At 34.5% G+C, this 27,612-nt stretch overlaps 1 protein-coding gene across 1 annotated transcript in view; it reads right to left on the bottom strand.

Moving 5' to 3' along the window:
* LOC133199266 (receptor-type tyrosine-protein phosphatase T-like) overlaps window positions 1-21,567 on the bottom strand; it is a 46,412-nt gene extending 24,845 nt beyond the window's left edge. The window contains exons 1-5 of the mRNA XM_061335100.1: window positions 21,510-21,567; window positions 20,372-20,602; window positions 13,878-14,129; window positions 13,627-13,764; window positions 2,617-2,754 (exon numbers count right to left, since the gene is read on the bottom strand). Of these exons, the coding sequence (XP_061191084.1) occupies window positions 2,617-2,754; window positions 13,627-13,764; window positions 13,878-14,129; window positions 20,372-20,602; window positions 21,510-21,567 (817 nt within the window). The remainder of the gene's footprint in view (window positions 1-2,616; window positions 2,755-13,626; window positions 13,765-13,877; window positions 14,130-20,371; window positions 20,603-21,509) is intronic.
* Between the last annotated feature and the right edge of the window lie 6,045 nt (window positions 21,568-27,612).

The following is a 27,612-nucleotide window of genomic DNA, read 5'->3' as shown; positions in this document are numbered from 1 at the left end:
AATTTTTTAGTAAAATACATATGGAATGTAAATATTTCAACATAACACCCTCAAAGGACCCCTTTGCGCGTAATCTATTTCCGAAGACGATTGCGCACCTTTTGTGCGCTGATATAAGATTGGCAGTTAAAGATAGTTGTCAGAGAAGCAGCAACAGCGACGGTGATCCTGTATCTCGAACGATATCAAGCTAAAGGTCTAAGGTGTCGCCTAGTAGCCATTTAGTGCTTTGGCATCCGTACCCGATCCGTTACACTTCCGACTGCCACGATTTTACGGTTCAATCTTGCAATAGTCGTGTGGTGTCTATTAAATGTCGTGTTTACCCACAGCGAACATTTTAACATTCTTTTATCTAGACAAAGTACTTTTCAATCAATAAAAAAACAATTTTTTAAGTGTCTATTAAATGTGGTGTTTACCCACAGCGGACATTTTAACATTCTTTTATCTAGACAAAGTACTTTTCAATCAATAAAAAACAATTTTTTAAGTGCTTCATTTTTTAAGCAAACATCTCCAAAGGAGCATCATGAAAACATTATACCAACTGCCCTACCACGCTTTTCTATGTCAAACATGGCATAACCAGTCATGTTTTTCTGGGTTTTTAATGAGTTTTCATTAGTACATAAAGGACACAATTTCAAAGACGAAAATGAAAATCGATTCCTTTATAAAACGTATGAGTAGGATTTTCACGCATTTCTATCAAATGATTACACTTCATCCTGCTTCTCTCATTGCATTTGACTAGGACTTTAGCTAATGTAAACAAGTAAGATGGCATAGACTGCTTAATGGGATCGTATCATTTAATCATTTCATCTATCATTTACTTATATACCTGCTTTGGCATTAAAATATCTTATACTATATATAATAAGCCCTTCCTTAAAATGGTGGACACCAAAAATCAGGTTGGGCTAAGTAATATTTAGAGTACGAGTTTCCTACTGTATCGGAGATACAGGGCGGGGCTTAAGGCGAGAGCGCCTGTATCTCAGATTCAGTAGGAAACGAGTATTATAAATGACGTGACATGACCTTTCATATGACCTCACTAATTTACATCTGTATTTGGCTACACATCTCTCAGCCAGTCAGATTATTTTGCAGAAAGTTGATGACGTACCCCATTTTTATCAGTCGTAACTGAAATGCCGTGTGAGGCGGAAGTTTAGGTATCTATCAATTTAGATAATTTTAATTATGAGAGGTGATATATAATTGTGTTTTCCCAAAATTTAATTTAGATTTTATTGCGTAGGTTCTTCCTCTGTTTTGAGGTCTTGCGAACATTTTTTTTTATTTAAGCTTTAAGGAATACCGTGCAAAACATTTTGATACATAATAAACATGTAGGAATGTAATTGAAGCAAAAAATGTTTGGGGAGATTATATTCTGAGAGAAATATTCGACAATGTACGTCATCCATCAGTCGTCATATACAGTATTCCTGGCTCCTAACTGAAATGCACAGATTAAAAAAGGGGCAAATATTACCTTCGTGTTTGAAAAAAAATGTAAGAGTGACCAAGGCGGGTCAAGTAATGAATGGCTGGTATGCCCCCCCCCCCTTGAGTTATTGTTTTGGCTTTCTTAATTTATGTTTGCTAAACTTGTGTACACTTTAATTTATCAACACGTAACGATCACACACATAGTGTTAGGGCTGATTATGAATCTAACCCCCCACTCCCCCACCCCCCAGCCCCAAAAATACGATTTTCCTTTCTTTTTTTTTTGTCAAAGAAAATCATTTTGGAATTACCCCACTCCCTTCTTTCTAATTTATTTTTCAATCCTCCACAGGTAACTGTATTTTGTAAAATTCCATCCTAAATTCACTCTTCAAATTTTGAGTAAATTTTGAGTAAATACATGTACTACAGGCCCGTACGAAGCAAATTCCAAATTCATTGACAAGCAAAAAAAAGGGCATCAGACGCTTTTATTGAGGGGGCACAAGCATATAGTATTTATATTTACTATAGTAATCTATATATCGGCAAAATTATTGGGGGGGGGGCATGCCCCCCTCCCCGTGCCCCTCGGTTCCTACGGCCATGTACTAACAGCTCTATATCATGCGATTTGAATGATTCTTATGTCTATCTTATTTAAGATACTGATACAGCTTTCAGTCATCGCTAAAAATTAACCGTTCTGTATCGTAGTTATTGTACAGTTTCTGCTCATTTGCATAAGAAACGCCCACAAAAAGTGTTCTGTATCACAGTTATTGTACGCTTGACATCAAAGGAAAACTGGCCGGGTCATGTCACAATTGATTATACATTTTAAATGCATCTTTTAATATATTTTTTTTAATCTTCAAGGAGACAAGCTTAATGAATATAGTAATGATACTGTTTTCTCACAAGATTGTAAGAATCATAAGTCCAGGGTTATAATCCAAGCATCAAAAGAGCATAGTTAGTCGTGAAACATGGTATATGTGCATTTTGTCCTAAAATTCTAAATAAATTTTACAAACACGTTTGCTGCGATTAGTCAATTTGTTTGTTTATTTCGAAAACATAAGAAAGTAAAGATAGCATAATCAATTTTAAGTTCAATAAATGTACAAGGAAAATTCCATAATGTCTTACCATTTTGACATGTTGTGCCCTCCACCCCCTCAATACAACCTCTGGGACATGTGCCGTTGACATGGTGACAGGATTCTCCGTCACTACAGTTGCCACAAGGATACATGCACTCAAGACCATACATTTGTTCCTCACAAGCTAAAATTATGTTTCAAATATTCAAAGAAATTTAAACGGTTTGACGTTTTGAGTCTACTTGTACAGTCAAACGAACAAGGCAGGATGTCATTAATTTAATAATTAAAATATCTGCATTGCAATTTTGTAATGGTTTTACACCGTCCAGTTGCATTGCACTTGTAATTAAAAAAAAAGTCTCATACATCTATTTGTACACTGAGTGGAATTTTTAAACAAGGTATATCGGGACATCTCGCTTCATTGGAAACACTCGCACAACTGTAGATTTCTTTCAGTTTCTAATATCCCGTACGTTTATTTTACGGCGTATTCAGAGAAGATGTAGGGGGAAGTAATTTTGTCAGGGTTTTCCCGAGAAATATTTTTATCAAATAAGAGGTGATTACTCATCCGTGGGACCTGATCCCACCTCTGTGTTCAAATGGATTTGTGAGCTTGATTACTGTTCGTTATCTTCGTATGTCATAAAATAATGATAATAACATCCACATAGAGTATTTGTGTATTTATTAATTTGTTTTTAACTGAATTCAGCCCACATTTTCTATTAGGCTTTCAAATTGCTTCAAGGTGAACATTTTCTAATTGTAATCATGTCCTAAATGTTGTTAAAACTTATTGGATTGATCCATGTTTTCTGTTATTATGTTTTTTTTTTTTTATTAATTTTCTATTTATTTTATTTATTTATTTATTTATATGTCTGTCTGTTTTTGTTTTGTTTTTTTTTCGTATTAAAAACAATAATAAAGTATTTTTGAAGATTTTCCAAAATAGTTCATAGATGTATTATTTTAGAATAGTTGATTTTATTTGCATAAAATATAATATAAAATAATAATCTGATGTTATTTACAAAGAAAAATTATATGTATTGAAATCAATTTTACAAGAGATTACTTTTCATAACTTCACAGGTCCCATTTTATTCATTTAAATATATTTTTTTAATTTCATATTTCTAAATGTTGAATATTCACCATTGATATTTTTCTGGTGAATAACAAACCATATTCAGCACCGAAAGAATCCATAATTGTTTTATTATATAGGTGGGGTTTGAATGAATAAGACATTTAACGCTGCTTGACGATTCAGTTTTCATTAACGATATTCTGTCATAGAAAAATAAATAAAATGTCCAGATTACAACTTATAACTTTCGTGTTTTCCTTTCGTTGTGTGTACATGAAAGACATCGAAATGTCATATAAAATAATCCTGCGATAGACTTGCCTAACAATTTTTCTGCTCAGTTGAAAAATACAGCTGGCTCCGGCCGTTGCAACCATTGATTTCAACGTTGTTTGAGGTATTGATTCTGACGTCACAATGCCGCTGCACGCGCACTTACCCTCCGGTGAATACAGCTTCAAATCCAGTTAATATGTAGTTTAATGAACTGTTTGCGTTTGTATAGATTATACAGGGACTTTTTATAGATTATATAATAATCACCATTATTTACCCATTCCTGCACGTAAACATTCAAAAGATAACAAGTGACAGAAAATTACATTTGTAAAGAAAAATTTACAATATTATAATTAAAACAGTGCTGTGATGTCACATCTTTGTTCTTGCAGTCTAAATATTTACCTGTGGCAGTCCGATATTAGTGAGCAGTCTGATATTAATCGTAATATCAGACTGTCTCAGTACTGATATCCTTCAAAATTGGACTGTTACTGAACAAAAGAAATTCAAGTGTGATTATTTAGCAAATACCAATGTTTGATCTTCGTTATGTGCACATAATTTTTTCAAACAGAATATTATTTAGTGATCATACAGAATTGAGAAATTTAAAAAATGATTCATTCTGAAATAGGAAGGGATAAAATAAGTTAAAGTTTCAAACACGATCTCTCTGAACTTGTAATAAATATGTTTGACCTCAAGTGATGTTTTCATCCAGTGTTAAAAATTCAGAAATTTTCTTATTCTGGGTTGAAACCAATGAATATTTATACAGCAGAGTTGACTGTGGTAAATCTCTCATTTTAATCACAGAAGAGTTCTGTTTCTGGTTATATTGAAAAATTATCCATTAGACATGTAACTCTTTTTTTCAAAGTAAATCTTCATAACCCCCCCCCCCCCACACACACACACACACACACAAATAAACATTTTTTGTTGCTGCAAGGTTAAGCACTGACAAATTTCGGAATTCTTCTTTAGAAAAGTGTATCTAAAAGTAGAAAAAAAGATTCCCCCTTCTTATATAGGATTTTCGGGTTTAAACAGTTTACGGGGTTTTTTTTTATAGTTTTTTTTTTGGGGGGAGGGGGGTGCTTGTCAGTTTATTTTTTGGAGGTTCCCCTTTAAAAGGCATTGCTACGGACCTGTAAAGTTATTCTCAATGCCAGTAATTAAAAATTAATATACCTTCAGCATCAGCTTCATTTTCTCTATTTTCAGTTCAAATCAAAATTCTAATCTGCATTTTCCTTTCCATTCACTAGACAGTCTGTATTATAATCCAATGCACTTCTTCGAGCTCTATGCATTCGGTTGAGGACATTTCAGTCCTACTCTCCATTTCCAAGCAATTATATTACTTCAAATACCCATAACTGTGTATAGTCCCTGAAACGTTCTACTGTCCCAACTTTCCGTTCGCTCACAGTTCGTTCACCGTTCGTTCAGCGTGCGTTCACCGTTCGTTCACCGTGCGTTCACCGCTCGCTCTCCGTTCACAGTTTTGCGTTCTGCGTTCACCGTGCGCTCGCGTTCTCCGTTCGTTCATTTTGCGTTCACCTTGTGTTCAGCGTTCACTTACCGTTCAGTCTTCACTTTCATTCGGAACTCCGAAGTGAAAGGACATCTTTTTTATAAGTAAGGATTTACAAGATTTTAAATTTAATAATTAACATTAATGTTTCGTGTTTAAAGGATCATTATTTCATGGGAATATATTATCTACAATATATTTTATTATTATTCTAACTTAGCTGTTAGGCTATTTAATAAATTACTCTGGAAAGAATGGATGTAGAACGATGATGAAAAATTAAATTTTTATACGGGCAATAAACGGATACTTCAAGCACTGCCACTTTTTGTTATGTTAAAGACGACAAATCGTTAATGGAGAGATTATAATCCATGTCAATTACGAAAATATTTATATCTAACTTTTTTTTCAATTAATATAGAAATACATATTAGAACTAGTTCTGAGTATTAAAAATACACGGCCAGGAACACGTTAAGTTCCTAGACAGTACCGTTGTCAGAAACCTTTAAAGTTAAGCACTAAAACTGGTTCGTTGTCATGAACATACAGGTGAGGTTATGATAAAATCCGTCCGGTGTCATGACTTGAGAAGACAGGTTGTGAGAAGTTTTTCATTTTTCAAGTTAAATTATCTTTAACAATGTCTGAAATTGCAATGGGAAACAGGGCTGATACCCTATTTGGTGCTGTATGAATTTCAGCCGTTAAAAACAAGTGATAAAAGAGGAGTTTGCGTTGGCGATATTAAACCCTGTTGAAAACACATGTGGATTTTATTCATTTTCCTTCCGAGATGTTATATTTTTTGTAAACAGAATATAATATACACACCAATTGGTGCAGACAGTATCAAGACATGTTGTAAGCCTTTACAGAAAAATTGAGAACAAATTAAAACTGAAAATTTTGATTTATTTAAATTTTTGTCCGTTGTCATGACAAGATACGAAAATTCAGTCCGTTGTCATCGGTCCGTCGTCGCTACTGTATTGTATACACTACGAAGGACAATCTTATGTTGTTTTAGGTATCGTTAAGCATGCCATCAAAAAGAGAGGTGTGACGGTACATATTGTCGTTTTGTACATATTGTCGTCGGCGACAAAATGTACCTACCCTGACTGCACATATCGTCGTCCATCGATACATATTGTCGCCGGCGACAATTTGTACCGAGACGAACCTTTTTCTTCCTCCTGCGTAATGGAAGACAAAATGTACAGTCAAGTATCGGCACGTTTTATCGCCGATGTGTGTTGAATATTTACTAAGATCGTGAAGCGAGAGAGAGAGACATACAGAGAGAGAGAGAGAGAGAGAGAGAGACAAAAGGACAAAGTGTTTGGCTGATAAATAAGTAAACAAGTTGTATTTATTCAGCATTACTCGCAATACTGTAGGGAGAAATGGTGTTGCTCAGAAAATTGTGTCCAGCATTAGTTTACATGACTTTGATATGTCAAAATACCATAATTCTTGAGATATCTGAAAAATCAGTCTATTATTTATTCTCGTTATATATACATGGATATGACATTGAAAGTTATTTGTTCAGTAGAATTGTTATCTGGAATTCATCTTTTTGCTTAATTCTCATACAAGTGCCGATATATTGGTGTAGGGGTTGACACATTTTTAGCTCACCTCAGCTGATAGCTCCAGTGAGCTTTTCTGATCACATTTCTTGTGTCGTCCGTCTGTCTGTCTGTAAACTTTTCACATTTTCAGCTTCTTCTAAAGATCTACTGACCAATTTCATTTTCAACCAAACTTACCAGAAAGCAAACATGGATAAAGGGAGTCAAGTTTGTTCAAATTAATGGTCACGCCCTCTTTCAAGAAAGTACATGTATAGTTAAGAATTAGTGAAAATTTAGTGACATCTTTAAATAATCTTCTCGAGAACCATTGTGTCAGAAAAGTTGAAACTTATGTGAAAGCTTTATTATTAAGTGTAGATTCATTTTTATTCAGATCATGTCTGTGAAAAGGTGGGGCTACAATAGGTGAGCAAAGTTTTAAAAGAATATTTAAGAATAATTCTTTCAAAATTTTCTACTCAAGATCAGAAGAGATGATACTTATGTGAAAGTACATACATGAAGTATACTTTTAATTTTTTTAGATTCTGGCACGAAAAAGATCTCACACTTTTCAATGGCCCTGAGTTCCGAGAATAGGTCTAAATTTTTGGCCCTCCACCGGCAAGTGGTGATGTCTCCTTATGAGTGAAAAATTTTCTAGAGGGATATTAAAACAACAAACAAACAAACAAACACAAAATCAATTTTGTTCAAATCATGACCCCCATAGGTAGGGTGGGGCCACAATTGGTGATAAAAGTTTTCCGTTAGAATATACGGTATACTCTTTAAAAATTTTCTCAAGAACCAAAGGCTGATCAAATAGCTAGCACCGGCGCATCCCACCCCCTCCCCAATCCCACCCTGCCCCCTCCGTTTGTTTGTTTGTTTGTTTGTTTTTCATTTTTCTTTGCTTTTGTAAATTCTGTTTTTTTAACCTATATATACTCCCAATTTTGTCCACAGGTAAAATTTCATGATAAAATAATATACTTAACTTATACAGTAACGCTCCTTCACACACAAACGATTTTATTTTTTTGTTTGTCAAAAAAAAAATCTGAACTGCACCCCCCTTTCCTCGTTCTGAAATTTTTGGATCAAATATTGCGAACAGCAGTAGGCCCGTGATTAGCGATATATGTTTATATGGAAGCATCCTCAGGTAGTGTAGATTCAAGTTTCTTTTAATCATGACCTGCGGGCCTAGGTTGGGGTCACAAAGGGCGATCAAAGTTTTACACAGGAATATATAGGAAAATTCCGTAAACTTTTTCTTCTCAACAACAGCAAAGCAATGATTAGTCATATCTATATGGAAACATTGCCATGCATTGTCAATCGACATGTACTGATAGACGGCAATATGCTCAGTGAGTGTTTGTACACATTGTCGCCGGCGACAATATGAATAGGACGACAAAATGTACCGTCACAATCACATGAATCACGCTGCATGAAATAGCATACGTCAATGTGATTTACAAATACATTCACAAATCCACCAAAAACAAGAGGCCAATGGGCCAATTCGCTCACCTGAGCACTTTGGTTCGGAAATAGCAGAAATCACTTAGGTATTCAAAAGTTTTAATATTAAAGTTTGGGGGGGGGGGGTATGATTTAGACAAACTTGAATCTACACCACCTAAAGATTCTTTTGAACTAATATGACTGATAATGGCTTTTTTTTCTAAAGAATTTTTTTATTGATATATCCTTTATAATCCTTTATTTAACTATGATCCCCTGTTTTGCCCCTCTGTTGGGTCATGATTTGAACAAATTTGAATCTACATTACCTGAGGATGCTTTTATTTTATTTTGACCAATCAAGTCTTTGTTGTTCTTGAGAATAAGATTTTTTAATGATTTTCCCCTATGTATTCCTATGTTAAACTTTGATTTGAATAAACTTGAATCTACACTACCTGGGGATGCTTCCATATAAATATGACCAATCATGGGTTTGCTGTTCTTGAGAAGATTTTAAAAGATTTTTCCTATGTTATCCTATGTAAAATTTTGATAGCCCACTGTGGCCCCATCCTACCCCCGGAGGTAATAATTTGAACAAACTTGAATCTACATTACCTGAGGATGCTTCCACATCAGTTGCATATTATCGGCCGTTGTCTTGCCCGATTTTTATCTCTTTTTTTCGTCGGCCGACCAATTTTATGCATGTCAGTCGGGTCAAGTTATTTTTTTTCGCCTGTGGCCGATTCAATTGAAGCACTTATTGAATAGTCCGTCCACCAACCTTCGATCATCGGCCGACCATCGGCAAATAGTTTTTAAAGTCGGTCGTCAGTCGGTCGACATTTAGGAATTGGGTTTTCGTACAACTGTCGACCGAAGATGAAAATCAAACTGCGGCCTAGCGAACGATGATCGGGTGACGGTTGGCCAACTTATAAGTATTAATTTTTTACTTTTAAAAGTATCGGTGTTCCTAGGAATTAATATGACTACTCTGCGTCGCCCGATACTAGTGTCGGCCGATCATGTTTTTTTTTCAGCCGACGATACGAAAATAATATGGTCGCCCGAGCATCGTCTTAAATGTGACCTAAGCATAACATTTTAATTTTGTTATACTGATGATATACAAGGAATTGTATATGTTTGCATACTAGATAGGACGCAGGTTCCTAAGAGAAAATGAATTGAAAATAAAAACATCGCAGAATAGTTAGCACGTTGGTGTGAGCTGCTTTAAGACGACCCCGAGATTCAAATATACATGTATTTGTAATATGCTTTGTATTCTTTTAAATTAAGCATATATTTGATCATTTCTGTTGCATTTTATTGATTTACTTACATGTTAAGAAAAATGACACCGGACCAGATAAACTTAACATGTACTGACAACGGACTTTTTGCTTATAAACTGCGATTTCTTAAAACATGTTAGCTACAAAAGGCTGTCAGTTGCCTAATACATTGAAAATGAAGTTTCTCTTCATATTTTAAAATAAAGACACCATTTCGATGAATTAATTATAAGAAATATATAATTTTCCAGCTCATAATCATGGCTTCACACATGGGCATGTGATCGCCAACCAAAACTCCTCAAAATGTATTGTGGATATCAAATACATAAATCTTTGTATGGAATACTGAATGTTGTATCTGTTTCCCAAAATACAAATTTATTCTTGGAATTTGTCAAAAACGTTAAAATTTAGGCATCATGTATAAATTCTTATATATTTGCATGACACCGGACAGATTTTATCATAACCTCACCTGTATGTTCATGACAACGAACCAGTTTTAGTGCTTAACTTTAAAGGTTTCTGACAACGGTACTGTCTAGGAACTTAACGTGTTCCTGGCCGTGAAATAGTACTGAGGATATCCACTTAATAAAATATCTTTGGAGCGAATTAAATTGATAGTGTGGTTAAAAGATATTTATTTAAATGGAGTACATTACATTTTTTTTCTACTTTACATATATAGAGTCTAGTGTTAGAGAGAAAAAATTCTTTCCTTCACAATAACTTTATATTCCCTCCCCCCCCTTTTCCGCCTGAATCGGTTGCTTAATCAGTATTTCCAGTATATTTTTATTATTATTTAAAAAGAAGTTAATGCGTTTTGCAGCACAAATTTCAGTATCAAAACAACATGCATCTAAAAAAGTCATTAAACAATAGTAGTTCAAAAAATACACGTGCCGACGGTGGTATTTTAAATTGGCCAGGGAGTATGTTTCAAATTCATTCCAAATGTTTATGCCTAATGTATTTAATTAATTTATTATTTTTTTTTTTTTTTTGGGGGGGGGGGATGGAATCAGATCTAGAAATGATAAAATATGTTTAAACTTCTTGGAAATACAACAGTATAGCACATCGCCTTTGGTATGACGACACTTTCACACCTGCACAGTGTCGAATGATTTTGATTGACAGGACAAGCACGTGTGAACTTGAAGCAGGAAAATAAAAACAAACGATTATGATTGTCAAACAAAATGAATGTGTTGATTTAAAAAAAGGTTACTTCCACTGCCTGATATATTTAAATAAAAAATAAGAATTTTTGTTCATACATGTATACATGCATTTGTGGAAAAGGGGGGGGGCTAAAACGGAATCTCTCTCTCTCTCTCTCTCTCTCTCTCTCTCTCTCTAATTTGTCCATTTAATCAAAAAACTATGATTTAGATATCAAGTTCCGAAATTTTAATCTATAACAAATAATATGAATGCTTTTTTTGTATCGTCTTGTCCGAGTATGATCACGGGGAATTGTCTACAGATACATGTAGAAGTCTGCTTAGTAAATCATCCGGGGAAAAAAATGAAGAGAAACATAAAAACATTAGTGCATTAAATTTTTAAAATACAAGTGTATTAATGCAATACGTCCACAGATCCTTGCAAAATATTTTCATTTTTATTCTCATTATTTACACGGAATCGCCTCGACACGGAAATACATTTTTGTTAACGTTACAACAGTTGTAATTAATTCTATAAGTTGGTAATAACCTCTTCGAAAATCATTGTTTGTAATGGTTTTATATACTGAAAGGAAAAAGAAACGCAGGGTAACATAATATGCGAAAATTTTTTGACTGCATGTATAGACGAAAATTATGAAAATTGGTCAGAGGGATATCTTGGTTATTGTGCATTAAAGTCAGTGTTCAGAACTACTCAACCGTGAAATGTATGACGTCACATAAGGAAAGTGATAAAATGCAGAAAACACGTGCATATCGATGACGACATGTTTTTCAACACATCTCGTAGTACCATTTGCTGCACTTAAGTTATACACATCGTTTTTCGATATTTACGGTTGATTTGCATTTCTTGAAATCAAGGTACAGTTGACGGAAGTACCATGGGGTCTGGCTATTGCATTGCCTAAGTAAGGACAACGGCAAGGACAGTCTTCTGTGCAGTTTGCTGTGAATTTTTCCACAATAGAACGTCTCATCTGTCCTCAGAGAGGGCGTAGAAAGGTTTACAACCAACCGTGACGATGACATTGACGCGTAACAGCGCCATGTCAAGATCGGGCTATTCATCCTGCCACCTGTATAATCACCATCACATTACCCTAAAACTGCTATTAATACAGCAGGCTATCATAATGGTTACATTCACCCCAAAACTGAAGGAAATCGATAGCGCGATTTTGATTTGTGAGCTCGTCAACTTTACGTAAGTGTTCCTTTAACTTGCACATGCGTGCGTCGTTTGCCTATTATTTTGGCATGTTAACACCCCTCCCGATGCTGCCAGGGTTTGTCAGGATTTTCTCGCAAACAATCACATTTATCCACTTGACTGGTCTCCGTCAAGTCCATCTTTTTCACATCAACCGTCTGTGGGACTACGTGGAGGATGGGGTTTAAAATGTCCAAGCTGGTCTCAATCAACTAAGAGCTGCCTTCTCGGAAGGGTTGAATAATATCCTTATTAGAAGGATAAACACACTGATGAACTCCATGCATAGGAGAATCAAGGCTGTGACAGATGCGCGAGGGAGACATGTGAGATAATGAGAATTTCATTTTTCACTTTTGGAGGGTACTGTCATATGTTTCAATAACTCATGAATTATTGGAAAAAATCAAATGAGAATATTGTTACATTTTTTATTAAAGATGATTTCAAATGTTAGATAGGATAACTGGAAAATACGTTTGAAATATATATATAACATTTCACCTAAAAAGTTTACCCTGCGTTTCTTTTTCCTTTCAGTATATATCAAATAAGAATAAAACATATTTAGTTTACAACTAGAATAATTTTATCTTTCAGATCTATCGTTCTATCGTTCGTTCAGCGTTCGCTCTGCGTTCGTTCAGCGTTCGCTCTACATTCAAGTGGGAAAGTAGAACGTTTCGGGGACTGTAACTGATTAAAACAATACTGAGTACTTTTCATTCAAGCATGCATTCTTGAAAGAATTGATTTAGTGGCCATTAACACTTTTGTCTTTTGTTATAATATCGGATTGTCTCAGGTAAATCAAAGTGCCATTTAAAGAGCAATGTTTTAAGTACGATATATGCCTCATAAATTTTGTATGAAAAAATATCAGACAGTTTTTGGCCCTAACGGGCCTCAAACTGTCTGATATTTTTTTTAAACAGAACTGCATTCGGCATATATCCATTACTAAAAAATACAAATAATTGGTGATATTTGAAATATGGTAGAAACTTTTATATAAGAATATATCCTTAAGTTTTAGTTGCATGTCGAGAGGAATCGCGTTATATATACTCTAAATAATGTGAAACAATCCCTATGATGCTATAATATCAAATCCTTTTAACTAAAATCAGATCATGAATCTCCCTCCATTATCATTTTAAATTGCACAAAGAAAAAAATTGTTCTTTAGAGGAACAAATCTATAAGTTTCAATTTAAATCTTGCATTGAAATGTATTATTTAAAAATGAAATGTGTTTGGAGAAGATTGCTTTATTTTTTTTTAATAAAAAATATCAGAAATAATGAGAGATCATATTCCATGCAACGTTGCTTTTTTCACTTACCTTGACTACAATTAGGACCTTTATATCCCGGTATACAACCCAGACAGTCTCCCGTAGTGATGTTACATCTCCCGTCCTGGCAGTTCTCAGGACATGTTTCATTACAGTCTTCTTCGTAAAGCTGTGGATTGGAGCAACCTGTTTTAGATATATTAACATTGTGTCATTCTCAACATAGAAAAAAATTAAGTTATAGTAAGTTATTTGGATTTTCTGTATTCCAATCATTTAAGATTCTTTATTGAACTCACCATAAACTTCCAATTCACACAATTCAATGTATGCATATTGAGAGTAGTAACTTGGGTACGTCACATCCGGCCTCCTCTCGTTGTAGTATATAACGTATCGTCCATGTACAGGACAGCTTATTGTCTGGTTCTCTGTTGGTGTACCGTCCACTGTTTGTATCTCATGAAAACAAAGATAACCATCGTCCTTAAGAGTGGTATTAGAAACGTAGAGGGAAAATCCAGCAAATCGACCGTAGTAGGTACCAGGACCTAAAAATGGAAATGTGTTAATTGAATTTTTTCTCCGTTTGTGTTCCTTTTCCTGCACCGGTATACTTTTCCTATTTTTTTTTTACACATGAGATTGATGGTAATTCATTAATAAATCTTTCAAGCTAAAAATCCGGAAAAAAAACAATTGTATTTTAATGTATTCCTATATAGAGGGAATTGGGCATTTGAATTTTATTTAATAATCTAGAAAGGATTTACGTAAAGAATAATTATTTTTTTCCGCAGTAACCTAGAGACCAACAATTCAATGCCGATGAAACTTGTAGCTACATGTAACTACGTTCTCGTGTTAACAACAATGTTCACCAAAATATAAACTCACTTTAATATCATGTGTATTGGAGTTATTTATTTAAAGGAGATGGGTGAACATGACGAGCGATAAGCCTATAGTGTGACAAACATGAAGATGAAAAATTAAATTTCAATTATATCAAAATTTTCCTTGATATTTCGTCTAACATTAAAATATACTTTATGTAAAATCCCTAACAATTTGCAAAAATCCCTCAAAGATTGAAATTGTTTGCCTGTGAAATATTAGACACACACTAAAGCGGGAAAAAGGAGTCATTTTCGCATACTATAACACTATTTTTCGATATGAGTGGGTCTTCGCTCCACTTTTTTGAAAGTTAATCCTCAAAATTTGCATAAAAATATACATTGTTTGGTTACCAAAAATATGGAGCAATGACCAACTATACCTTAAAAATATACTTTTATGACATAATATTCGCATCTTTTCGAGAAATGCTTGAAGTCAATTAAGTCAAGGGTCATATCACAAACATGATTTAAATGCCACTGTTCGTTAGGACTTGTGTAGTCTAGTGGTTAGCGTGCTAGTCTCGAAAGAAAATGATACTCAGGATTTTTATTGCTAGGGTTCGAACCCCACGAATACCACATTAATTTTTTCAATAAAATAATAACTTTTGCCGAGAAAATTTTCCTTAGAAAAGTTTTGTTTATCACAATTTCATAAATTTCAATATGAGAACTTTACTCTAAATATTAAATTCACAAACTGAACATGATTTTTATATTTCCGAAGCTATAGGCTTTCTGCACGCTATGTTCGCCCATCTCCTTTGCACTTTTCAGACTTTGTTTAGGTAATGCAACGAACATACGACGTCATGTGACATGACTGACATCACAGTCTAATCGTTTCAAATGTCTCCTGCGGTTGAAGGAGGCGGATTTAAGTTTAAAATGAATAGTTATCCAGTAATATACATCTGCTCTAGCCCTCAGGGACTAGCAAATTAGCTTCAAAATTTCTTGAACAATTAAGTGTAGGTTACATCATAGATGTCGAGTGGTATTGAATATATAGTTTCATGAGGCGTGGAAATCAAGGGAGCGGAGCACCCGAGATTCCCACGCCCAATGAATCTGTATATACATGTACAATAATACGAAATGTATTATGATGTAAGCAACTTGTCACATATTTGATGACACGTGTTCCAGGGGTAAAATATCTAGTCATTTTAGAAGTTGTGAGGAAACAGGTCGGACGTTATGCAATTGGATTAGATCAGTTTGAAATTTTTAACATATCTCGATGATTTGGATGATTTGTAGTGTACGAAAGCGCTTGACTATGATGTAAGCATATCTGATGACTGTCAGGAGATACAATTTAGTCATTATAGAAGTTGTGAGGGAATACGTTATATCAGTTTGGAAATCTAAATATTTCGATGATTTTTGTTTCGCAAAACGCTTGATTAATATGATTTATTTAATGTTTTCTTCAGTTCCTTTTGTTGTGATACATTGAATTACTGAAGTAGCGTTAAAATTCATTCTCAGTTTGCAACAATTTTCCCACGATAGGTGTCTCGTGCAGTAATACATGAGAGAGGGGAGGGGGAAGCATTATTGCATATTGGATAAATCACAACAGGATAATCGAAGAAAAAGGTCGCAGATATGTGACAGTTGAGACTTCTATTGTAAAATTTTACTTCTTTTGTACCATTTTATTTCGCAGCATCAGTTTTATATGCCCAGAAGGAGACTTTATAGAATTCATGCGTAATTAACAAGAAAACACACCTCAAAGTTTTGCCGTAGATTAAGGTAAAATTTATGAACTGTAGGTAAGGGTTTTTTTTTTTCGAGAATAGGGTAAAGCTATTCATTCTTCAACCTTGTTATCCACTTTTTTTTAACTGCTCTAAAGAACTAACTCAGTTGAGAAAGGGCTTTCTAGAAAATATTCAAGAACTGTTGCTTCCATAAAGATGGCACACTGATTGTAATTCTTTTTAATAAACATAGTTTGCATACGTAATATTACTCCAATTTAACAGTATATTTTCCGTTTTATATACATACGTATAATTATAATATTACTTTATAGTTTAACGAATAATCAGTTGATGTCTATAATTTCGAGTTTAATGGGACATGTCAAATCAATGTTTGAATGACAATAAATTTTTCATTAATGAAATTTTTTGAAATGTCGAATTGAAGAAGCTGATGGGGACAAGCGATTTTTTAACAATAGAAATTTGAATAATAATAATATCAACAGATACTGTGGCGGTAAGATGCATTAAAACATTAGAAATAGAATGACATTTTTTTTCAGATAAGTTTTTTAGAATTGATTTGTTTTATTTATTAAACACAGAGGAAGATAATTCTTACCAAAATTCAAGGTCATAAATTAGGACACATACCACAAACAATTAATATACTTGTATAAATATACATATTCACAAACGCAGATGTAAGTTTTAAATAAGGTTATAATAAACAAGAGGCCAATGCTCCACATCGCTCACCTGAGCACTTTGGCTAAGAAAAAGCAGAAATCAGTTCAGTATTGAAAAGTTTAATTATAAATGTGGTTCCGCTATTAAGGCTTTGCCCTGCCTTCAGGGACATGTTGGAACACATTTGAAACTTCCCTACCTGAGGATGCTTCTGGATAATTATGACTGGCTTGGTGATCTTGAGAAGAAATTTTTTTATTGATATATTCCTTATCTTCTTTTTTTTTATAACTTTGACCCCTAGTTGTGGCCCCACCCAATCCCCCGGGGTCATGATTTGAACAAACCTGAATCTACACTTCCTGAGGATGCTTCCATATCAAAATGACTAAATATCATGGCTTTGCTCTTCTTGAGAAGAAAACTTTTCAAGATTTTTTTTCCATATTCATATAACTCAACGAGACGTTGCTATTCCTGAAGATTTTCAAGATTTTTTCCTTTACATTCCTATGTAAAACTTTGATCCCCCATTGTGGCCCCACCCTACCCCCGGGGGTCATGGTTTGAACAAACTTAAATCTACTCTACCTGAGGGTGCTTTCATATTGATATGACTAAGCATGGCTTTGCTGTTCCTGAGAAGATTTTCAAAGATTTGTTCTATAATTCTATGCATTCCTGTGTAAAACTTTGCTCCCCCATTGTGGCCCAATCCTACCCCCGGGGGTCATGATTTGAACAAACTTAAAACTACTCTACCTGAGGGTGCTTCCATATTGATATGACTAAACATGGCTTTGCTGTTCCTGAGAAGAATATTTTCAAATATTTGTTCTATGTATTCCTATGTAAAACTTTGATCCCCCATTGTGGCCCCACGCTACCCCCGGGGGTCAAGATTTGAACAAACTTCAATCTACTCTACTTGAGGGTGCTTCCATATTGATATGAATAAACATGGCTTTACTTCTTGAGAAGAAGATTTTCAAAGATTTCTTCTATGTATTCCTATGTAAAACTTTGATCCCCCATTGTGGCCTCACCTTAACCCCGGGGTCATGGTTTGAATAAGTCGAAATCTACACTATGTAAAAAATGTTTCACATAAGTTTCAATTTTTTGGCTCAGTGGTCCTTGAGAAGATTTTTAAAAGATACCTACAAATTTTCAATATTTCTTTATTATCTCCCCTAGGTAGAGGGGGTGGCCCTTCATTTGAACAAACTTGAATCCCCTTTACCCGAGGATACCTTGTGCGAAGTTTGGTTGAATTTTGCCAAATGGTTATGGAGAAGAAGATGAAAATGTGAAAAGTTTACCAAAACCACGACGACAATAACGACAGACAAGAGACAAATTTCGATCAGAAAAGCTCACTTGAGTCTTCGGGTCAGGTGAGCTAATAATATTGTTTTCCTTTTTAATTCAAGTACAGATTACATATAAGGTTTTGTGTTGGATATATACAGTGTCCACTTATATGGAAATCTAGATGGCATTAGAAATGTAACAAGCTACTAAGATAGAAGTCTCGAACTATTCAATATACACTTTTTCGAGCGAGGAAATATTGGGCACTTCGAGTTCTCAAACACCACAACACAAGAAACTGTATTTCCAACACTACTGGACATTTACGATGTATTCTATTGTAAAACGATGTTTGATTGAAAATGCGTTACTAGAAAATAAATTTTAGACTATTTTGGGGAATAAATATGCAAATGAGTTAATTTATATACATGTACAAAATGTATGCCTATTACAAACAGAACATTATAATTCATTTCTAAAATCCATGACATGCAATACGTGATGATGAGCTATACTCAATTAATTTATTACTAGTTAAACTCAGTAGGGACGTTTGAGCCTTTTAAAGTAGGAGGGTTATACATTGTTTGCCAAATAAGATGACAGGATAAATAAAAGAAGGATTACAAGTCATTGATCTATAATTATCTTGATTGAACATGTTGGAATATGATGTTGGTATGATGAACTGTAACTACAAAGTGTTCTATAATAAAATTGATACGATGAGACCAATCAAACCGTCGATTCTAAGTAATAACATTGAAAAGGAAATGCAAATTAGGCATTTAGTTATTTAAGAATGAGAATTTAAACTGTAAACTGAAGAAGATAAGTGTAAAGAGCTTACAGCTACATGTAGAACTCCTGAGTTTGTTAGTTTCTATGTTTGTTTGTTTTTGTTTAAAGTCCCTTCGAGAATTTTCTCACTCAGATTGAGACACCACAACCTGCCGGTGGGAGGCTGCAAATAATAGACCTGTACTCGCCACTCACGGCCCTTATGATGGTAGCCTAGTGGTAGGGCGTTTGGTTCGTGATCGGGAGGCCCGGATTTGATTCTCGTTTGCCGCCCCGCGTCACACCTAAGCCGTGAACATAGGTAATGACTGTTCCTTCGCCAAGCGCCCGGCACATTTGAAGTGAAAATCAGGGGTCTTCCGCATGAGACCATACAAATCTAGGTCCCCTGTCACGATAGGCGTTGACGCGATAAAGAACCCTCACTGCTCAACGGCCCTAAGTGCCGAGTAAAGGTCTATGGTATATGGTAACGTCTCTATATGATTGAAAAATTCTCGAATGGCAAAAATCGAATGGGACGTAAAACATCAACAAATCGATAAATCACGGCCCTTGAGCAGTGAAGGATCGGTTTCACGTGTCAGAACCCATCGCGAAATAGGACCTCGGTTTATACGGTCTCATCCGAAGGACCGGTCTGCATGCCCTGCACTGAGGTTAGAACATGTGTCTTCTACGACTCTAGAGCACACCCTCTAATCACTGCACCATTCGGGCGACCGAGACATCCTGTGGTTGCAAGATGGATTTAACCCATAAATATTACAATCATGTGTTTTCCTTGATGGTAGGATTTTGCCATTTTGTAGTTTATTGATCAACTGACAGATCCACAGACCAGCGTATTTGTAAAGATAATGGAAAGACAGCTCATAAAAATCGATTTTATATCCGGGAACTGGAAAACCCTGTGAGTATAAAACACTCTGTTTGCTGGATTAAAAACACGTTCGATTAAGACCTTTACTTTGGACTCTTTGCCTATTAACATGTTTGGCTTCTTAAATATTATTATACCTTTACATCTCTTTAAACTTTCTGGCTTGAATATCAATTTTGCAACCTTTTAAAGACCTTTTTGAACTAATTTAAAGGTGTTTTTTTTACATTAGAAATCTATAGAATCACTTTGGATTGATTAAACTTCTGGAAAATGTTTAATAATATTGTTACAGTCTTTCAGTTAAAAACATATTTTTATATTTCAATGGCATATTAGTCTATATCATATCCAAGGAATACAACGTTTATATTTGAAGCATTTAAAATGTATCGGCGTAATTTTATATCTGATAGAGCTATGAATAATAATGATGAACAAAAATGAAAAGAACTATTTTAAATTGATTACAAACTTACTAGGTGCATTATCAGTCCTGTAGTAGATGTTGATGTAACTGACGCTGACCACTCTCTGTAGATCTACTCTCCATGTCGCTGTCTGTTTTCCATTTGCTGATATTGTACACTGATTTCCTCCTGCTGAGCGGTCAGAAAAGTGTCCATCCACTGCCTTCTCTGCTCCCCATTCTATTTCTTTACCTTGATGATTGTTCTTCTGCCAGGCCGGTTTCCCGAGAGCTAAATTGACTTATGAACAGAATAAAGGACCTATTTTTAAACTGTATAGATTTAACCTTGGGCACTAACTAACTTTAGTACACTTATATCAGATTTCCCCTGTGTTTAGTACACTTATATCAGATTTCCCCTGTGTTCCATTCGCACTTGGGCAATTTCACAATGTTGTCTCAATTTTTCGTTAATTGTCTAAGCAAGTAAATCGTTCTATTTTGAATTTGAACACACAAATCATCAGTAACAAAAATACTTAAAAATACAACTTCAGGGATATTACTTTACATATATGTATATTCTTATTTTCTTCCATAGAGAAAATTGAAAATTTTGGTTCATATCCAGGATAACAATAATACCAGAACATGGAAAAACAAGACGGCTCCACACAGAGAAAACTGAAAAAGCCCTCCTTATAAAAAGTTTTTCTTTGCTAAAATTTTTCTCAAGATATGCTTGTAAGCATATGTAATTTGGTGAGGTAAACAAAGCTATTCAAAGATTTTCCATTTATCTTCATCAATGTACGCTTTTGCGTCTGCCAATAAACTTGTATCACATTCACAACAGATGTCACCTTGATTGGGTACTTTGATTTTATATGTACAGGTTATATAAGAATCCAATTAAACTGTGTGTTACAGACAATAACATACCCTTTCGTGCAGGCGATCTAGAGATAAATCAACTTTCATATAAAAAAAATAATAAAAGAGATTTATAAATCAACATTTCAAAATAATTGAAACATTAACAGGAAGTTTTAATATCTATCCTCGGCGTAACGTCGCCCAGGCAAGTGTATTTGGTTTCTTAACAAACCGAAACAGCTAAATTTAAGCCCTTGCATTAAAAAAATATATCATTTAATCAGATATTTTATCTAAATAATGCACTTAATATATCCAAAGTTTCTTACCATACGCGGAAGTACATGTCGCAGACAAAAGAAACTGTAGAATTCTGAGATTCATCATTTTCTATCTGAAAAATTATAGGAAATGCCCAAAAATCACCGTGCAAGTGTTCATTGTAAGTGTTCAAGTGTTATAGAATAATTTTTAATTCATCATTTCATTTCTCCATATATGAACACATCTCTGAGTCTTACTCTTTTATTAATCACTAATTCTTTTGCTGGTTTTATAAAGTAAACCATAGAGGATTATAGGCGTTTTCCTCCCTGTCCCTTTTTCTGTCGGTCAGTTCGTTTCCCTGAGTTTTTTTTCTACATGGTTTTTAGCATGATAGTCTATTGACAAGTTGGAGATCAACTTTGAACTTCGGTTCCCATTATCGTTTTTTTTTTTGGGGGGGGGGGGGAAATCAGATTTTACTTGCGAATAGGTAACTTATATTGCTTATGCAATACTGTTTGAATGCTAGTTTAACAACAGGGACGAACCATGTACGTAAAACGTCCAACATTCTATTTATCCGCCCTTCTCTCTAAATTGCAACCTAAAAGTTATATAGGTTAAACTCTGTGATAATAGATTAATCAAAGTACTGAAAGTACTGGGAAGCGCTAAGCAACGTTTGAAATTCATCAGAATTATTTTGAATTTAAATTGCCTGTTGTATTGGAAGAAGTATTATGTTGACAGTGCAACCGCGCTGGGGCGAGCACAGTTCTTCGATACATATTCACTTAATTTAAAATAAAACTTATATCCGCCTTTACAAACCAGACGAGGAAACATTTGAAGGTTCGAGATTCTCCGTTTCTTTAAAAAAAACAATATATAAAAATTAAATAACAGATATTTAGTCCAAATCCAAGCAGTAATGTATTTCTCAAACCTAATAAAAAAAGAAAGAAACGAAAAAAAGAACATGTAAAAATATTTTCGTTCTCCATCGACCTTATAGGAGTCTATAAGAGGTAGGTTTGCGTATAAATTTCAATTCTTTGGAGGTGGGGGGGGGGGGGGTGGTCGACGAGTTTTCCAACCAAAATTAGACTATAAATGTAGCTATACATTTGCTGGAAAATGTATATTTTTAAATAATTTTGAACACTTGAAAATGTCGCTGATATTCCTCTCATTAATGTGCAACACTGATAGCTAAAATGTTCTGGTGATAATTTTTGATAATTCATTCCGTGTTCACGAGTGTTTCAAATTGAAAATGGCTGTTTGTGATTGTGAATTAATTTTCGAAAGTGCTCCAAAAAAATAAAAATGTTTTTATTGCGTCGATAAAATATTTCCTTATTGATAACATATTTTATTAAATTTATGAATTAAAGATCTAAAAACTATCGAATAATAGTATTCTCACTTAATTGTTTTTTAATATATCTCTTTTTTTCATATTCATGAGCGATTTTTATATTTACGAATCTATAGAAAGGATTTGAGAAGAAATACATTAATGGAGTGTGTAAGATATTTACACAATCGCTACGAGCGTCCGGTATTTATGTTATAGTTAAAGTACATTTTATCGAGTGTGACATGGATAATCAAGGGGGCGGTGACGAGTTTGCGAAGCAAACGAGTCTCCACCCCCTTGATTATCCATGATTCACGAGATAAAATGTAATTTAACTGACTTGTATCAGCGAACCAATCAGAAAGATCGGAACATTAGGGCGAAAATTTTCCATAAAACAGCACGGGAATGTATCATTTTTTTCCCGTACATAACCCACGAAAATATCGGGGTTTTTCGTAATATAGCCGACAGCATTCGATAGATTCCGTTATATTTTCCCGCTCTGCAACCGGCATATTATTGGTTCTATAGACTATTGGGACATTTCGTAGTAATTTCCCGCTAACTCCTCGTTATATTCTTGGAATATTTCTGCGCACTTAGTCATTTACTTCGATGAAGTTGAGGAGGATGGAAGTATTAAACGATTTGTCGACCATTAACCTGGGCGATTTAGGTGTTTTAGACTTTTTTAACATATGCGGATTTACCGATACTGAACTCTCGCAGGTATGTGATGAAATTGAAGAAGAAAATGCCATATCCGAAGGTCTGTGTGAAAAGCTGAATTTAAATCGTGCCGAAAATATGGACAGTGAAATTGGTATCGAGTTTGGTTCTTTCAACCTAGATACAGTGGACCCAGTAGCTGATATTTCCGATCCAAAGCCTCGACCAATGAAATCGGAACCCGGTGATAATGGTGAACGGTTTGGAAAACCGGTGACGGATGATGAAATTTCAAAAGTGATTGCGTCGAAAGAGAATGCTAACACCGAGAAAAATACCACGTGGGCTCTCAAGGTCTTCGAGGAATGACGGGAGAAACGTAATGGTATATTCCGTTGATGAAATACCACTCTTACATTTAATGACGACAGAGCAGTTGAATTTCTACTTTGGCCGTTTTATTGTGGAAACTCTGAGAAAAGATGGCATTGAATACCCTCCCCGATCTCTCTACCTCATATCGTGTGGGATATTGCGCCACCTCGGAAATAAAAACATCTTCGACAAAAACATTTTGGACAGTAATGACCCAATGTTTAGTGAATTCCGGAAAATTCTTGACAGCAAAATGAAGCGCGGGTTTGGGAGGGCGATTACGCAAGCTGAGCCGATTATGCCACAGAATGAGGAAAACATAACATTTTCAATTTTTAAGAATGAAGACTTGCTTAAATAAAGTACGTGAAATGTAAAAACATTTACGGGCAAAAAAAAGTTCAGTTTAATGTTACAAGAAGTAATGAAAATGTTTTTAAAATTGATTTCATTTACTCAAAAGGAGGTGGGGCTTCCTGTGATGTGGTAAGAAGTTATTGTACAGTTTTGTACTTTTTCTGTACAATAACTTCCTGGTATTGGAAGTTATTGTACATTTGGATGCTCCACCCCCTTGGTGTATCAAGAATTAATGAACTACTACCAGTAAAGGAAGAAAACGCGGGTTCGTGATACAATAATGATAAATAAAACTTGGACTATATATTTCATTGTGTCATGGTGCGGTACTTTTTCTTTTGATGTAAGCCATACTTTAAATCAGATAGAAAACCTTTGGCTGAATTCCAACGTACTATAACTTCTAGGGAGCGGAGCTTAGCCGTACAATTACTTCCAATGTACTGTACAATAACTTCCAAAGGAACTCAATACTTTTGAAATTTTTTTCTTCAATTTCTGTAAGCATATACAACCTATCCAGAGGAAAAATGAGAAACCTCACAAAATTCACCCCCCCTCCCTTTTCGATCTGAAAAAGCATACGTGAAAACCATTTTCATGAGGATTACATGTAAACTCATTAGTTAATTAATTCAAACAAATATTTTAAAATTACACAGACTTTCTTGAAATGCATGTATTCAAATTCAAACAGATAACTGAAATCTAACAATATTGAAAACGCGCAGTTCGATGATTCCCTTAATAGCAACTGTTTTCCGAGTTCTTTGAGTTACATGCAAACTGATACATGTTCGTATATACTTGTATCTGGACTATTTCACACTACATTCCATAATTTTGATACCTGTGGCTACAGTACTTGACTCGGATTTCCTCGGAACATGCAAGCGTATCCCTAGTAACAGTAATGTAGCGGGTCATAGTGCGGGCGGATCCAGGTTTCCAGTATTGTGCCTGTATTTGTTACGGTTTTTGAAATACTCATACTACTTAAATTAATCCATCAAATACAATTTCACACTCGTTTAACACAATCCAACCATCTCCTTCGTACTTTCTGCTTTGTTTGAACACCGGGCCTGTTCACTTACGATGGACCTAGGCCTATGACGTAATGTCGCGTGCAGTTTGGTGCTGAAGGAGTGACTATGCAAATGACCATGACACAAGACATTTACAGACACTTTCTTTCGTTTGTAAGGGATTTATTGTACAGAGAGGCGTGCCATTCTCGTCGCTGCGCGACTCGACTGCCACGCCTCTCTGTACAATAAATCCCTTACAAACGAAAGCAAGTACTGTAAATATAACTTTTGTTTTGAATATGCTACAGCTGTGCATTGTACATTTTTTACACTTCACATTCATCGCGCTGTGCAGCATATCGGCATCATCATGTGAAAAAATCTATTAAATGAGCACCTGTAGAGTTTACGTCATTTTGTCAGAGATAATTGGTAAATATACATTTTTATTATAATTAAGGATATACTGTGGTTTCATCATTATTCGTGGAACACCAATTTTCGTGGATTTCGTTGTTGAGTCGATCCACGAAATCAAATGTTCATCGAAGTTTGGTGCCTCCATTTTGATTTAGAATAAACCTTTAAAAAGTCCTTTCCGACTTTCGTTAATATATGCAACCCCCACTTGTCCCAACAGGTTGACTTATAAACGTATTTTATCAGTTAAAATAAGAGGAAGAAATAATTTTAGATAATGATCTGGACTTTTTGAGTAAAAATGTTTTAATATTCTGCACGGAGATTAAAGAAAAACACACGTAGATCTGCCAATGCGGTGCATACCAATTAGTGGTATTACTCCAAAGGATGATAATCAGGCATAAATGTGTTAAATTTGTTATTCTCGAACAATCTAACGGTCCAACCCCCATTATCACCTGTACAATGAAAACAAAAAAAATTTATAAAAATTCCGGTAGAAATACTTAAATACTCTCTGTTCAAAACAGGCTAATTTCATACAAATTATCAAAACAATTCATTGCTATATGTAATTTGTCTTTTATCTGTTTATTTAGAAACATTTTTTTTTAGGTAACGGGTATGTATGTTTCGAAAGTCCTGCCATTTCGGAGCCCTTCGCGGCTTAATTTTTTGTCGTCCATTTTGCATGTTTAAGCGTGAAGTATCCAGCGAGCATGGATGTGTGTTTTTTTTCCGGAGAATTACAAACAAGGGGATCTGGATGTCTCTGTCAAGTTCAGAAACACACGCCGTGCACAAAAAAAAATAAGTATCTAACACTATTTTGTTAATTGAAATACTTAAGTTTTGATACTTTTAATATCCTGTTGCCACACTTAATTATCGTCCGTATGCAGGTATTTGCGCCTATAAGATAAAATTCAAATTGTCTTAATATTTTTAGATGCTTGCACATCTTTTTCCCGAAACGTTGATTAAATAAACGTCTGAATTGTTTTTAATAATCTGTTTCAATATCCGGTATTTAATTAGTCATGTGAGTTCACAGTGTTACATTGGAGACGGTACATGGAATGCCTCACCCTTTATTATTATACCATGAGTTGTAAACTCTTGAGGTTCCGACTTTTAAAAATACAGATGAGTAAAATATAAATAATAAATTAAAGAATTTTCACCTGTTAGTACATGTAATTCTTTTTAAATATTTACATACTCTTAACATTGTAAATGGCATGAAGGTTCCCGCTAAAGCATAAGGCGCGAGAAAAAATGAGAAGAAAACGATTTTTTTTTTCTGTTAGCACTATTATCCACGAATTTACGTATCCTCGAAACTGTAATTTTTACTAAATTCACGAAAATTGATGCCCCACAATATTAATGAAACCACAGTAATATATGTCTTCTTCGTTTGATGATAACACATTCAAAGCTATCCTTTACATCTGATTTTTATATACATGTACATGATTTATAATGTATTTGCATCAAAAAATTTGTCTTTTCTGTTGATCTACAATATATGTATCTGATTTGTAAATTTTACTTTTTTAAAATAAAATTTTTATACTTTTCTTCTTCGGAATAAAAATATGTCATTAAAACCCCAAAAGTAATTTTTGGACTCTTGTTGAAATACTTAAAATGCTTCAGTATTTTTTTTAAAGGATATTTGATACTTTACACCAATCTTTACTTGTTTATGTATGAAATTAACTACCATGCAAAACATGTTGAGAGGGAAAAAATATCCACAGCTGGTGTGTTAAAAAGGAATACTAGTACTGAAAATAATTGAGCCGTAATTTTTCTGCTAATTCCATGATAAATAATTCAACAGCCCAAGAAAGAAAAGACATTATATTAATCTCAAGTATGAATAAATCTTAATGAAGGTATGCAACATTGTTTTATTCTGTTTTTACTTAGTCC

Source organism: Saccostrea echinata, unplaced genomic scaffold (assembly GCF_033153115.1).
Source record: "Saccostrea echinata isolate AGI-Se365-2 ecotype Australia unplaced genomic scaffold, CSIRO_AGI_Sech_v1 ptg000033l, whole genome shotgun sequence".
In the NCBI taxonomy this organism is placed as follows: domain Eukaryota; kingdom Metazoa; phylum Mollusca; class Bivalvia; order Ostreida; family Ostreidae; genus Saccostrea; species Saccostrea echinata.
Note: the sequence above shows the minus strand (reverse complement) of the source record. Positions and strands in the feature narration are given on the sequence as shown.